Source organism: Protopterus annectens, chromosome 2.part1, assembly GCF_019279795.1.
Source record: "Protopterus annectens isolate FY-2018-M chromosome 2.part1, PAN1.0, whole genome shotgun sequence".
In the NCBI taxonomy this organism is placed as follows: domain Eukaryota; kingdom Metazoa; phylum Chordata; order Ceratodontiformes; family Protopteridae; genus Protopterus; species Protopterus annectens.
In genome coordinates this window covers 921,455,054-921,471,654 of record NC_056729.1, presented here as the reverse complement: position 1 = coordinate 921,471,654, position 16,601 = coordinate 921,455,054, and the positions used below count along the sequence as shown (strand labels likewise).

The 16,601-nt window shown below is 37.0% G+C and overlaps 1 protein-coding gene across 1 annotated transcript in view; it reads left to right on the top strand.

Annotated features, from left to right (window-relative positions):
- Positions 1–16,601, top strand: part of LOC122794919 (NACHT and WD repeat domain-containing protein 2-like) — a 1,236,179-nt gene that overhangs the window by 429,294 nt on the left and 790,284 nt on the right. Inside the window, exon 9 of the mRNA XM_044063511.1 lies at positions 9,461–9,669. Within this exon, the coding sequence (XP_043919446.1) occupies positions 9,461–9,669 (209 nt within the window). The remainder of the gene's footprint in view (positions 1–9,460; positions 9,670–16,601) is intronic.

Sequence of the window (16,601 nt, the reverse complement as noted above, 5' to 3'; positions counted from 1 at the left end):
AACATGTGGGAGAAACAGACAAATGTAGGTTTTGTAAAACAGAATTGGAAACAGTTGCACACCTTATTGCTGGTTGTGACATACTAATGGCAAAAGGACCATATACTGAAAAACTATAATAATGTGGCAAGACTGTTGCACTGAGGAGTGTGTAAACATTATACTACTGAAGTAGCTGAAAAACAATGGAAATATGAGCCACAAAGCATCATAGAAAATGAAGTTTACATCACAATGGATCACCCATTACTAACAGTTCAAAAGACAGATGCGAGAAAACCAGATATAGTGGTCCATCAAAAGAAGACAAAAGTAACATTGATCATTGAAATTACTACACCCAATGACTACAGTGTCTTGTGTAGAGAGAGACACAAAGTCATAAAATATCAGGATTTGCAGGCAGAAATAAGACAAAGTGGAAGAAAGATAAAACCATACAGTTTCAATAGTAGTAGGAGCAAAGGGTCTTATAAAAAAGAATATATAATTGTATTTAGATATGTCACCGATGCGTGTAACTCCATATAAATTACAGAAGAAGCCATTACTGGGCACATTGCGGGTGCTGCAAAGACCACTTTTGACTAACATCGAACATTGAAACAATACTAATATCATGAACTTTAATCATACTTTGACTTAGGAATGGAGTCCATTCCCATCATAGTATTAGAAACCCAACAGACTTGGAGAGATTAAAACAAGAGACCTTAGATAGAATTTATACTGCTAGGAGAAATTTGGCCAGGGCTTTGGGGGACTACCCCATCTCATTGTTGTTGCAAGTAGGACCCGTTTTGTAAGAGCATTTCCTGTTTCCATTCTAGGCACAGAGGCAGCCTTAAGAAATGGAGGCAGATAGAGAGAGAAGGAGATAATGGAGTGGTGAGAGAAATGGAGGAGAATGCAAATGTTGAGATCAGGGAATGTGTGCAGGATTCTGAGAAGATGTTTCAAAGAAATTTGTTTTATGGATGTGAGTCAGCAAATGATGGACGAGTAATTACAACCCTCCTGTCGGGAGGGGTGCGAGATGATTTACTTAAAGAAATGGTGATGCAGAGTGAGGCAGAACATGAGATGACATTTCCTGGAGGAACATTATGGAGAAAATGTAGAAGGAGGATGCAGAGACAATCTTGAAAAATAGTGTTGAGATAGAAAAGAAAACATATGCAGAGAAAGTAAAAGAAGGCAAAAAGGGAGTAGCAAAAAAGAAAGCAAAAGATGATAAAAACTGAAGTATGTGGTAAAGATTTAAAGTAAAGAAGAGAAAGAAATTGACAGGTGTAAAGTATGGGACAGTTTATTAGCTCCTTTGGGTGTAAAAGCACATGAGGCGAGAGCATTTAATCTTATTAACAAAGAGACATTTATGACCTTATATTTAGCTGCTTTTTCAATAGACTTTTTTCTTGGAGAATATGAAAAAAACTGTAACCCATGGAATTTTTATGTGATAAAAGCATTTAATAGGTAAACAAAAAAGAAAATCCATATACAGTTTTGAACAGAGGTGGAAAGAGAGACTTTGAAAGGACATTTGAAAACTTTATGCAAAGAAGTACTGGGTATTGCAAAAGTATATGATAAAAGGTGTTTATGGACCAGTGGATGGGATTGTAATATTGTGTTAAAAATAGAAAGAGAAAAAGTTATACATGTACCACATGGTAAATGTGAAGGGGAATAGAGGGTGCTGTAAAATACTGGGGACAACCCAAAACATTTTTGTGGAAAAGAAAAGGACTTTTGATAAGCAACTGTGATAAAAGAAAATGTTACATTTTTGAGGAAATATGACATGATGTACAGATGTGAATTGAAATGATATAAATGTAACAAAACTGGACATTTATTGATGGTGTCACACTGTCGGCCAGCTATCTGGAATTTTGTAAATAATTCTGTGTAATTTGTGAATATTGATATGACTTATACAGAACTATATGTTATGTGTATATTAAACTACTGGTACAGAAGTGTGTGTTGAACAGGGTTTGTACAGTACTGAGCTTCAAGGATGTGTCCACAGTGTACTGTACTAGAAAAGAACAGAAATGTATATAAATTATATACCTGTGCAAATGCGTGTTGTAATAGTAGAAACTGGAACATACAGAGTTAACTTGCAAAACATCAAGAAAATAAGTTGAAATTAAATTATTTTACAATTGTGTTATAAAAGTTAGTTTCAATGCAGCAAGGAGACAGGACATCTAGAACTAGGGTGCCTTCTACATTATTTTGTAAGTGTTTTATTGTTTTATGTCTTCTAGCATTTGCAAACATCTGAAGGCTGTGTATTTTCACAGAGAGATTTTAAATGTTGGACACTGAGGCGTTTAGCCTGGGAACTGAAAGTCAGGTGACAAAAAGTGATGTCATCCAAGCAAACCCAGCAGTAATATTAGATATTAATTTTAGAACTCTGTCAGACAGAGACTGCATTTTGCATTTTGTCGTGGACCTAGCAAGAGCATGCACTCATCATCAGCATCTGCACTTGCCTTGCTAATAGTAAGTAACTTGTTGTATGCTGTATCTTTCAGCTTTTCCCGGTTAGGGATCGCCACAGCGGAACTCCGGTCCGCTAATGATTGGCAGTAGATTTTTACATACCAAGTTGCCAGCCCTGACACACAACCTTCAATGAAGGTATGCCCATTCATGCATGTCTCCACACAGAAGACACTTTAGCTGAGAATCGAACAGGATAAAGTCTTACTGTGAGGTGACAACGCTACCACAGCACCACCACCGCAATTGCTAATAGTAAGTAACTAAGGTACAGTAATTTTTTTTAGATATAGTTAAGAATATAGTAAAGATTAGCTTAGATATTTTCTATATTTATTTGCGACTGTTCTGCAATGTTGTTTTAAAATATTTCCTGTGATTTTGAACTCTGAAGTAACTGTGTTTGTTTTCTGAGTATTGTCTTGTTCTTTTATTAATTATTAAACATATTTAAATCTATCTTTGTAGTTAATATTTGTGAGACATATTTAAGCTCTGAGAGTACTTGCATATGTATTTGGTGACACTGTACAGGCCACTCCTAAATAGCCTTGCAAGTCTTGGTTAAATCTACCATTTGGATAATAGCAACATTACACAGTAGGACTGAACACCCTTTGTAAGGGCCTTATAGTAGCTGATAAGTAGGGGTTGTTGGCAGTGGAAACTACCTTATAGTATGGGTAGAAGGGGGCACAGCTAGTACACCTGTGCCAGCCTTCCCTAGGTGTGTGTGTGTGTGTGTGTGTGTGTGTGTGTGTGTGTGTGTGTGTGTGTGTGTGTATATGTGTGTGTGTGTGTGTGTGTGTGTTTGTGTGTGTGCGTGTGTGTGTGTGCGTGTGTGTGTTTGTATATAAATCAAATTTCAAAGTGTGTGTGTGTGTGTGTGTGTGTGTGTGTGAGCTGCTTGGGGAGGGACATGAAGCACTGGTTGGACAAAGAGGGTGCTGGAGGTCTTTTCTTGGCCCCTCAGCAGAGATCTTCACCCTATAGCTGCTACAGTGGGGATTCTTATTGGGGATATGGAGAAAGAGGGAGACACCACCCTCAGACTGACTGTAATCTCTGTGTGTGTTCTTAAGGGAAATTCCACTTTATTGTGTGTGTACTTGTCATCCTCCCAGTGTGTATGTCCCCTAGATGTTGCCAGTGGTGAAGACTGAGGCTCCTTGATTACTGGGCCAGTGCAGAGGCTTCACAGATGGATTGCAAAAATGAAAATAAGACTAAAGAAAAGAAAGAGAAGAAAATGAAAATAAAGAGAATATATTTTAGAAGTAGTAGAAACAGAAGAAAAATTAGAAGGAAGTTAATTAACCAGTGGTATATGCTGCTTCATTAAATTTGCACAAAGTGTTAAAATGCATAAATGAAAAAGATGAGACATTAGTAGAAAAATGTTATAAATATAAGCATGAACGTAGAAAAATTGTATACATATAAGCACGAAAAATGGCAGGGCATGGCAAAAATAGAAAAGGAGTATATAAATGAAGAAATAAAATGTTACCAAGAAAAAATATTTTTCTGGAAAATTAAAACTTATGGTACAGAAAAGGATACAAAAATATGGTATAAGAATGTAATGATAAAATACTATTATGTAAAACCATGGGAAAATCTAACAGATGAAGCTATAAAAATAAGCAAATGATGTAGTTAGTTAGTAGAATGCCAAGACTTTTGTGGAGACTGGTAATAGATAAATCTAAGTACCAGTAAAGGGAAATATGCCATATAAAAAGAAAAGTGATAGAATATGTTTACATTGTTAAGAAGAAGAAACTACTGAACATGTATTTTTGAAATGTAAAAGAATATAAAATGTGGAAAACTATGTAAATAAGATAGTTTTTCAAAGATATAAAATAAGTGGAAAAAATAAACATGGATATTATTAAATATGGATATTATAAGAATAGATGTAAAGAATATGTTAAGAATAGATAAGTTATTTAATCTCATATGGATTATGCAAAATTATGTTTAATGTAAATGGATTTTAGTAACAATATTAAGTAAAATCAGATGATGGTTATGAAAAAAAGAGTGGGGTCTAATAGGGATGAAAATTTAGTATGATTGTAAAGGAAATTATGAATATGTATAAATACATTTGTACATCTATATATTCGTACATTTGTAAATATTTGTAAATATGTAAGCATGTTGTAAATGAGAGTTGTTTTTTTATATAAATGAAAGACCCCTACTCTGTTCAATACATGCCATAGGATCTTTTACATCCACCTCAGATGCCACCAATTCAAAAATATGGAAATTGCTTTAACATCTCATCCAAAGGACAACACACTCAGGAGTGCAGCACTTCCCTAATGCTGCAGTGCAGTGTCAGCAATCCAGTCACCTGGAGTGGGACTATAACCCACAGCCTTTTGATCTTCCTGCACCAAAGGCAACATTTAAGACAAACTTTAATGCCAGCATGAGTTGCGAATCAGAGCAATTTACCTTTGTCCACCAAATCGGTTTCTTCAGTGTATCTCAAACATCGCAATCTCTGTATCCCACAAGTATATAAAACCAAGTCATGTAACAAATTTATCAAAGCAGCAGGACATAGCATTCTTGCACGGAAAGGAAGAATACAAAATTACACCCATAATTAATATTAAGATGACTAATTTAACCCAGAAGGAAATAAAGCCCAATATATTTATAGTCCAGTGTCTTTCTTTCATGTCAAGTACATGCTGAAAACATGTCTGTTCTGCATGTAAAAGAGCAACTTTATCTATACCAGTAAGATGAAAAAAATATTTTGTTCATGTCAAAGAATAATTAAACACAGTCTGATTTTCTGTTCTGCCCATCAAACATACATTTTATTCTCACAATGTAGAACAGAGCCAGATGTAATTAATTTCTGTTGTTTAGCCAAGACTGTTAATACGTATGTGTTACTTCAAGTGTAGCATAACATTTTAGGGAGCTGGGTAAATACTGGGAAAATAAGTGTGGCACAAAGTAATGGCTAAGCGTTATGGACATCTCATTATATTGACCTGTACTTACTCCTTTACAGGCTTTGTGTTAGCAATAGCATCAGCAGTTGAAGGTTTGTGCATACTCCATCAGAATGGTTAAATCTATCCTGCATTATACAGGGCATATGAGTTATATCCTTTCAGATTTTGGTGTGTGTTTTACACCTAACATAAAATCCTCAGAGGGGGATGGATTTTTTAAGACACACACACACATATATATGTATTTGTTTATATTATATATATATATATATATATATATATATATATATATATATATTTTATATATATATATATATATATATATATATATATATATATATATATATATATATATATATATGGCTCCTATCAGGTCGTCGAAACTTCAGCAGTTCAAACACCGTATGTTTGAACTGTGAAGTTCGAAAACAGATTATCGGGAATCTGCGGAATATCAAATTCTTTCCCAGGGAAAGAATTTGGTGGGCCGTTTCTGTGGCTTCGCTATTTTCAGGACTAAAAAAAAAAAAAAAAAAAATAATAATGCTAATTGATTTGTCACTCTTGTTATATTGTTTTATTATTTTTATTATTTTATTTTATTTTACTTTGTTATATTATATTAAATATGATACTGCGCTTGGGCTAATATTTATATAAATGAACTTGATTCCACAAAGCATGGATGTGATGTTGATGAATTGTTGGATATTGTTATATTCAATCAGCATGTATTTAATATAGCCCTAAGAATCAGCTATACCTTTTAGAAAGAGATAGGAGTGTCATTAATTAGCAAAGTAATTGTGTTAATTGAAAGATGAATAACACTATATAAACTGAGCTGCTTTAATGTATAGTGAAATCTGATGAAGCGTATGGTGCATACGTGAAAGCGCTCATTTTGTCCTTTTTATCGTCTGTGGAATAAAGAAGAAATTTTAATTTTATACTGGTGACTACTTATTGAATGGTGTGATTCCAGCAGCCATTTTGTTCTGGTTCACTTGTGTTTTATATCAACGTCAATATTTTCAGGACTGTGGTGGAAAGTTACGGGTCGAGTTCAGGTAAGTGTGCGATTGTGTGGATGTTAGGGTTAGAGCACGGGTTAGGTGAGTTAGGGTTAGGGCACAGGTGAGGTGGGTGTGCAATAGTGACAGACTTTAGGGTTAGGGCAGGATAGGTGAGTTAGGGCACAGGTCAGGTGAGTGTGCGATAGTGATGGACCTTAGGGTTAGAGTTTGGGTTAAGGTAAGTGGATAGATAATAGTGTATGTACAGTTGTGTAGGGTTAGATCTAGGATTTTAAGTGTATGTGTGTGGATTGCTGTTTCTTTGGTGTGCTTGTCTTGTGTGTGTGTGTTTCTTGGAATAGCGATTTTTTTTCCCTGGGAAAAAAATCGCTGTTCTAAGCTTTCGATGGTTTTGCACTTCGAGGTTAGAAGTTCGAACATATGGTGTTCGAACTTCTGACGTTTCGTCGAAGTGATATAGACCCTATATATATATATATATATATATATATATATATATATATATATATAAATATATTATATATATATATATATATATATATATTATACATATATATCTATATATATCTATATATATATATATATATATATATAAAATATATATATCTATATCTATATATATATATATATATATCTGTATATATATATATATATATATATATATATATATATATATATATATATATCTATGAAAATGGAGCTGGAGTATATCTCAAGGCATATTATTACTTCTGCTATAACATAAGTAATGAATGCTTACCAGCATCAATACATTCTTTGTCTGTGTTTGTTGCAGAATATTTTCTCACAGTAATCTATAACAACTAGCAGTCATTTCAATGGGATGCTGTTTAATGCAGTCATCTGATAATTAGGTCTCCACGTATACCATGGGAATAGCAAAGCAAATTATTTTTGAACCAAGGTTTTAGCCAAGTTCACTGGCAATATCTCCAATTACTTAGTAGGACTAAAAGTGATGCAATGAAATGTAGCACTAATTGGAGATTTGCTGAGTCCTTAACAGTGATTATGGAGAAAATAAAGATGTAGTTTGCAACTGTAAAGATTTCTAGTTCTTTACTAACCTTTAATCTGATGTTTCATTCTTGTCCAGATTAAGAGAATTTCAATAGGCAGTAAGTAAATGTTGGAAGAATTAGGGAAAACAATGTAAACTCAACATTAACCAGATCTTAAAGTTATTCCAAAATAACCAATGTGGATGATTCATATTGATTTAATGAAGAAAGCATGAAATTCCTGCAGGAAAACCTTCAGACAGTCCAGTAAGTGTCAGACAAACAGTACTGTTTACTCTTGCTTTCATGACAAAGAGCCATTCAAACTGCTAGGAATCTGAACCATATTAAAGAGGTGTCTAAGCAGACAGGACCCTCCCCCTGATAATGCCACATGTAGGCCCCTAGGTAATGTAGACACTAGTAGGAGTAGCTGCCAGAAGTGAAACCAAAGTTTTCCCTCCATCCAGATCTCCATTATAAATGTGAGATCACCGCCTTGAAGTAATTCTAAACTATGCCCAGCTAGCTGTAGCTAAACCTCAATTTATTAAGCAGTACTCTAGATAAGCCATTGATGTTTAACTCCTTCCTATCAGTTTTTGTGTTGTGTACTCCTTGAATAACACAATGAGAAAAAAGGGACCCAACCCATATGCAGTTTTACCTCAGGGCAATGATAAATTAGTATAAATGTGATGTGGCCACCCTGTCCTGGATGGTACCTCCATAAATGATGCAAGGCTTATGTCTACCACATGTCATTTTGGATTTTGTGTTACTGGCAGTGACATAAAACACAAGGCAGGATTCCATGGAGGTGAAAGGGCTGGAGTGCCAGCAAGCAACCCTATTAAAAGACAGACTCGGATGGTAATTATAGAGTTACTAGAGAATAAAAGTGATGTTATACAGTTGTAATTAAAAATTTATAAGGGTACACAAGTAAGATACTGTAAGTGTTTGTATAATCAGTTACATGGAAGTAAAACAGCAATAAAGCTGTAGGAGAACCCTGAATCAGACTGTTTCTTACAGTTGTTAAAACGTGTTATAGTTTAGTAGGTTTGACAAGGTCTGAGACTGCAGAGAAGTAGTAGGCCCAAGCTAAGTCAACAGATGAATGTGTTTGAAACTAGAACTGAACAGGGCTTGGGATCAAGCTTATTGGGAACAACATTAATATATATGTAATATTAAAGGAAATGAATACAGAATGTAACAAGATATGAAGAATCAGGGCTCTGGTCTACAATTCCTTAGCCCATAAAAACATTGTGTTTTCCAATACTCAACCTAAATTCAAGATTTTCTGGTGTCCTTCCTGAGAAAAAAGCAAAATCTGTGTCACTGCAAATAATGTTCCAGAGCAGGGGGTTAAACGATGAATATAAGGAATATGTTGTTTTCCATGTCTGTAACTTTGGCAATGTAGCATCTCTTATCAACAAAACATTTATTTCCTTGTTTAGCATTCATCTAGATATATTGTGGAATACAGAATTAGGTTTGAGTCAGCAAAAATGATCTACTTTGTTCCTTAGTCAAGCATTTTTTCATTGTTTTGATTTATAGAATGTAACACATTCTGCTATACACCCACATATTGCATTTGTTGCATTCTTTATCTTTGTTTAACTATTATGCAGATTAACACTTGTGACTGCAAGCAACATGCATATTTTATACAAAACTAGTGACAACAGTGACTGAATTTGGTGATCAACAAAATATTAGATACAGAGTCAGAAAAGTCTACAACACAGTATTTCCAGATGTGTTTTGCTTACAGGTCAGAAGTATAAATGGATAATTGAGATATATATATATATATATATATATATATATATATATATATATATATATATATACATTTTTTTTTTTGCAGCTGTGGCCCAAGAAACTGAATATGCACTGAACACCTATTGTTCTGCCAACGATCATTGCTACTGGTTTAAGAGAACCATCACTGACTTAAAATACAACCTGGCAAATGAAAAGGCTTCTGATTATATTGATATCCTTGCTTTACGACCAGAGATAAATGAAAAGCTCCAGAAAGCACATCAGAATTTCATAGCACATGTACACAGTAAGGTAAGTGACATTTCATATGACCATTATACACACACACATATGTATATATATATATATATATATATATATATATATATATATATATATATTTCCTTATTACAGTTGTAGCCTTTGAAATTTTGAAATAGAACTATCAAGCTGAGGAACAACAATCACTATGATAAGACCTGTCTATACAGGAAAAATGATGTTGTATTAGTGACCTGAGCTAGAGACTTGACAATTTTCATTTGAATCTTACTTGTCTTCCGTATTATTGTTAAGTAGGTTAGACTCAATAGACTTGCATCTTTTTTGTCATTAAAATAAGGTTGGTATTTATACATTTAGGGGAAATTTAGTCAGGCCTCATGGGAAATCCCCTGCTCTCTTTAATAATTGCGATCAGGCCTTTTGCATCTACCTGCACTACCACCAACCAGGGAGATGGGACCTTGGTTTAACATATTTGTTTATTTATTGACATTTGATTACCAGGAAATTCCAAATTGGTATAAGTCCCTTTTCTGCCGAGGACCAGGGAGAAATGTTTGAAATTATTAAATTATTACAAAACATTTTGAGAACAATAATTTTACAATCTTCAAAAATAAAACAAAAGCATCTACAGTTTCAATAATTATAACAAACTAGATATGCTATAAAAACATTGGTTAAGAATGAATACAAGTTATATGACAATCATTTTATATTTAGAGAAATTTTTGACAGTTTGTAGAGAAACTAAAGGTAAGTTAGTCTAATGCAAACAGGAATTGCTATATGAAGTGAGGGAAAATGCCATCCTCAGTATGGAGAACATCGATATCTGTGCAGTGACAGAAACCTGGTTCAAGGCTCTAGAGAGCACCCCAGCACTACCAGGCTATACCTCATATCATGCTTTTCGGCCCCAAAACCCGGACCGAACCACAAAAGGAGGAGGAGTTTCCATATTTATCAAGGATATCCACACCTCCAGGTTAGTGGCATTGCATGAAGTATCGGAGACCATCCATGTGCAACTAACAGTGGGCAAGACTGCTTTTCAGTTTATAGCATCCTAAAGACCACCCTCTCAAAGTCAGGAATCCCATTCGGCCTTCTTGAAAACATTGGAGAGCATGAAGATCTCTCCGAACACCATTATATTGGGCAACTTCAACTACCCAAACATTGACTGGGAGCACTACTCAAGCCCCAGCACCTTAGCCCAAAGATTCCTGGAAATTATAAACTCAAATGCTATGGAACAACTGGTCACCACTCCCACAAGAGGGGACAACATACTAGACCTGATCATTACCAACATGGGGACTCTATGCTCCACACCAGAAGTATATCCCTCATTGGTAAGATCAGACCATAAATTAATTTCACTGGATGTCCACATCCCGACCCCACCCCCAGCCCAGAAAACCACAGTGAAAAACGTCTCAAAAGTGAACTTCTCACTTCTGAAAACCGAAGTGGAATCCTTCAAGGCCCCAGGGCCAGTGAAAACTACAGCCCAAACTGCAGAATCCTATATAAATGCATTCTACGGACGTCTCTCGGAATGCATGGATCATGCTATCCCAAACAAAACCAAGACCCAATCATCCAAAGGCAGGCGTCCAGTCTGGTGGACCCCTGCCATAAATAAACTGTACAACAGAAGGAGGAAACTACTACATGATAGAGCAAAATCCCTAATAGGGAAGGCATCTCTGATCAGTACTAGCAAAAAATTACGATCCCTCATAAAATCCTCCAAGGCCAGCTTCGAGAGAAAAATTGCACAGGACACCAAAGACAATCATAAGGCTTTTTTCAGTTATGTTAGAAACCTGGGATGCAACTCCCAGACTTGTTCTGAGTTGATTCTAAATGACAAAAAATACACTGAACCCACAGACATCGCCAATATCCTGGCAGACAGGTTCAGTGCAAACTTCTCCACCCTCCCCCCCCCAAAAGAGCAAGTATCTATCCCGGCAGAAGGCTGCCTCCCGAACATCTCAGATGCTCAGGTGAAGGCTGCCCTCTCCAAAGCAAAAAACACTGCTTCCATGGGACCAGATGGCGTCCCAGGTTGCGTCCTACATGAACTACAAGAGGAACTAATCCCTCAAATAAAACAGCTATACAATCTCAGCCTCACTACAGGATATGTGCCCACAGAATGGCGTACAGCAACAGTGGTCCCATTCCACAAAGGTGGAGCCTCTACGGACCCTGGAAACTATCGCCCCATAAGCCTGACTAGCTTAGTCTGCAAGGCTATGGAGAGGATCATCATGTAGCTCATAAACAAAGACATTGGGGACCTACAGACACTAGATCCTACCCAGTTCGGCTTTGTCAAGGGCAGATCCTGCCTTTTGAACCTGGTTGACTTCTTTGAAACAGTCACCAAAGCCATAGATGAAGGGAAGGTAGTCCACACAGCCTATCTGGACCTTGCAAAGGCATTTGACACAATACCCCACTCGGGCATCATAGATAAGCTATCCAGCTTAAATATAAACCCCTATGTCACAAGATGGGTCGCAAACTGGCTCAAAGACAGAACCCACAGAGTGAGAGTTACTGGAGCCATGTCAGACTCGAAACCGGTCACAAGTGGCGTCCCACAGGGTTCTGTCCTGGGACCACTATTGTTCGGTATATACTTTTCTGAGGTACAGACAAGCGTGGGAGGACTATGGCTCACCAAGTTCGCAGACGACTGCAAACTGGGTGCCATAATCAACTCTCCAGCTGACACAAACATCCTTCAAAAAGGTCTCACAGAGACAGATAACTGGTGCCAGCACCATGGTTTAAAGCTAAATGCCAAAAAATGTATAGTCAAACCCTTTGGCAAAAACAATGTGCCCACAAATTACCACATAGGCGGAAACCCATTAAGTACAGAGAAAGTTATTAGGGACCTGGGGACCCAAGTTGATAGCAATCTCTCCTTTGAAAACCACATTGCCAAAGTGGTTAGAAAGACCTTCTACATAGCCCACCTCATCACGAAGGGTTTCACATCTAGTTCAAGAGAGGTAATCGTGCCCCTTTATTCATCCCTCATCAGGCCCATAATAGAATACAATGCCCCTTTTGAGATGCACCTTACCCGACACCTGCAGCAATTAGAAAAACGCCAAAAGTATCTCACCAAGAGGATCAAGGGTCTCAAACAGATGCCATATGCTGCTCGGTTAAAAAAACTCCAGCTCTACTCAGTTGCATACCGCCTACTTCGAGGCGATCTATGCCTGACATACAAAGCTATGTCAAATCCAGAATTAATGGACATGCTCCACCTCAGTAAATCTAAATCCCTTAGAGCCACACGCTCGAGGGACTTAAACCTCAGCACAGAAATAAATAGAACTTGCTGGAGGGACAGGTTCATAACCCAGAGGCTCCCTTCGCTCTGGAATAGAATTCCAGTTCATGTGAGGCAGAGCACCTCACTGAATCTCTTCAAGAAGAATCTCGATAAGTGGATGGGGGATCGTAGGTTTGTTCCAGGGATTACTCCCGTGTCACTATTAAACAGAGGCACAGTAAACTAAACCTTAAAAAGGGCACAGTATACTCAAATCAAGGGGTGGCATAAGCCATACAGAATCGGGCTAGGCTTATAATTGCCCCAGGGCAGATAGCCTAGTATGAACCTATGAACCTATAAAAATAGGCTTATGGTATATTAAGAGAGAAAGTAAGGGAAGAGAATTTGATAGAAGTAAGGAAGTAAGTGAAGAAGGGAAAGTAAGGAGTATAAGGAATGAAAAGGTACTTGCTAACATTTTAGGATATAGTTTATCCTGGTTTTGAGCAGGAAAATAGCTAAATTTTAGCTGGGAAGTCTGTCGGAGTGGTTTTGAAAGATGAGAGGGAGGGTATAGACCTGATGGATACAGGTAAGGAGTTCCAGCCCTTTGCAGCCTTGTAAGAGTACATGAAATGCCCAGCAGATTTGCTAGGTAGGCAGACAGGAGTTTGTGTTAACTAGATCACAATGACTGACTGGGAACATAGTTGTGTAAAATTTTTTTTAGTGCTGGACAGGCATATGGATGCTGGATAATTGCATAGGTGGTAAAAACTGTGTATATGTTATTTGAAGAGGCACTTCTAACCAGTTTAGGCTTTTCAGTGCTATACAGTGGTGGGTTCTGAAAGGGGTATTTTCTGCAAATTTAGCAACATTGTTATAGCTTTGTTTAAAGTTTTAATTTTTGTGAAGCCTGGATGTTAGTAAGGATAGGAACACCAGAAAGAAGACTGGGGAGGAGCTAAGTAGTGACAAGTTTAGTTTAAGTTGCGTCTGTTAGAACGGTTTTGGCTCTGTAAAGCATCTCTAGTTTTTGATGAGTTTTTCTTATGCAACTGTACTGAAGGCTTTAGACAAGTCTAGACATAAGGAAAAAAGTAGTTTGCCAATATCTCTAGCCAGGGATAACACCAGTGGCTCTACTCGACAGAGGCACTGGGAACTAAGGTTGGGTGGCACAATGCCAGGGTAATCCTATGACTAGGCTTGTAAAGGCCCCAGGACCATTAGCCTAGTGCACACCTATGAACCTTTATTGACAGTATTTATATAGGTCAGAAAGGCAGTGCTATGGGAAGGATGGAAGCCATGTTGTGTAGGGGGTTAGAAGTTTTTCCTGCAGGAGATAGTCTAGCAATTGTTTTTGAATGCATTTCATCATATCATCTGAAGGAGTGGACATAATCCTATTGTTACATTACAGTCCAAAGTCTTCTGAGCTTCCAAGTATAAAATGCAAGGCTGGCTAGGGGATAGGGGTGGGGAGTGCAATATGAGCAATTACCCTGAGCAAACCTTCTTGGAGGGGTTCTCCCCTTCCTGGAAATAGACAATTAATAAATACACTGCATTTCTCAGTAAAACAAAGTTCTACTCAGCACACAAATCATGCGTCTTAATGAATCGTGAAGTGAAGAGCTAGAATGTTGAATTCTCTACACTTGTCTTTTTTTCATCTGCAAGAGCTTGCAGTTATCTCAGAAATACCAGTATAAACGTTTTTCTGTTTAAGCTGTAATTGTCACAGTCCTTCTGTGTTCCGGTAATTGCACCCAGCGAGGACAAGGATAAGCTTTAGCCCTCTTATGAACTTGCACAGGACAAAATGGGTAACTGGAGGACACATAATTAAAAAAAAAATTTTTTTTGGAATGCAGCTGTTCAGGTAGTATAATAACTAAAAATATTCAGAAATGAAGTTTATTAATTTTGAATAGTCAGAACTGTGTAAAATATTTTTATGATAAAAAGCTGTAGTCACATTATTATCTTGACATCTTGGTTGTACTAGGCTTAGCAGGGCTACTATATTTGCATAAAACAAGTTGAAATACATTACTAGGGTCATTATTGTTATTTGATGATTGTCAGACATCTAAGATGCACAGACAATAGAATGACTACAATTGGTGAATACAGTGTGTGGATGGAAGTGAATGACCTCAACTGTTGTTTGATCTTTAATCAAATCATTGATCTGACCTTTAACAAGTTGGAGCCCATTACTATGGCTTTTTTTTTTTTACAGTCAGACATCTGAGGTGTACACAATCAGTAATGTTGCTGCAAATGATAGATATAGAGGCTGACTGTGGATAAAAGAGACTGACAACTGTTGTTTCTTGTTATAGTTTAACAGTCATTGATACGGTTTAGCAGGGATAGTGGCAGTGTTTGTGTGTGTGTGTGTGTGTGTGTGTGTGTGTGTGTGTGTGTGTGTGTGTGTACATTTTATGTGATCACTTTACAGTCAAAGTAGGTGTGATGTTTTACCTGAGACATCCACATCCCAGTTTGTGCAAATCAGGTCATAACCTTGAGTTGCTTTCTCTGTTCCCAAACGATTTTGCCAGTTCTGCCTTGTATGTTTTAGGGTACCCCAACTTGTATAAGTATCTTCCATGGCTGCACCATTTGTGAATTTGTGGGAAGGGGATCCAACATTACTGACAGGTTAAAGTAGGACTTGCTACTGTACATTTTGTGACTCACAGAAGGTATTACCAAAGTAGGTGCACTTTATCAGAAATGGCATACTTCATTGTAGCAGAGTGTGAGTAGTGTCTATGAGATTTTGCAACCATGGTGAAAACACATTCCATGTTTTTAAAGGCTCTTTATTGACATTTTTCTCAGTTTCATATGCCAGCAGTCCCCATTTGTGGTGCACTTTCTTCACTCCAGTGGTTAGCCACTTTTTATTCCTTATTCTCTCCCCATTCCTTTTCCATGTTTATTCTGTAGTGGGTTAGGACTTCTTTCCATGCTTCTCTCTTCTTTTCCAACCCTTCTCATCTTTGCTTATCTTATCATTCTCCTTGTTAGTGTCAGGAACGTCTTATACAGTTCTTGAGTGATCACTTACACATTACTTTTCCTTTTTGATTTCATACACCGTCATTATGTTTGACTGCCTTTAGTTCCCTTTCCTCCAATTTCTTTCTGTCTCCTCTCAGTCACCATGCACATAAGCCCCATGTGTTATAACATTCCTTTCCATATATTTCTGTCTGTATCATCAGAGCTTTGCTCCATGTTAATTGTGTTCATGTAAATTCTCAGTACATGTGCACATTCCTATCTACATCTCTAACATCTGCCATTCTCTTTGAAGCCACTTTCCCTCAGCCTCTGTAGTGTTCAAAACTATCTATGCATTATTCAGGTCTATATTAGAACACCGAACTTTCATAATTTCGAGTGTTCTAATATCGACCCGTTTTCAGTGAATGCTGAAAATATCGAAGAAACAGAAAGCTAAATTTTTTCCTAGGGAAAGAATTCGGTTGTCTGTTTCTGTTGCTTTGGTATTTTCAGCGCTGTGTTAGAAAGTTACAGGTCGGGTTTAGGTAAGTGTGCGATTGTATGGACGTGAGGGTTAGGTGAGTTAGGGTTAGGGCGCGGGTCAGGTAAGTGTGCG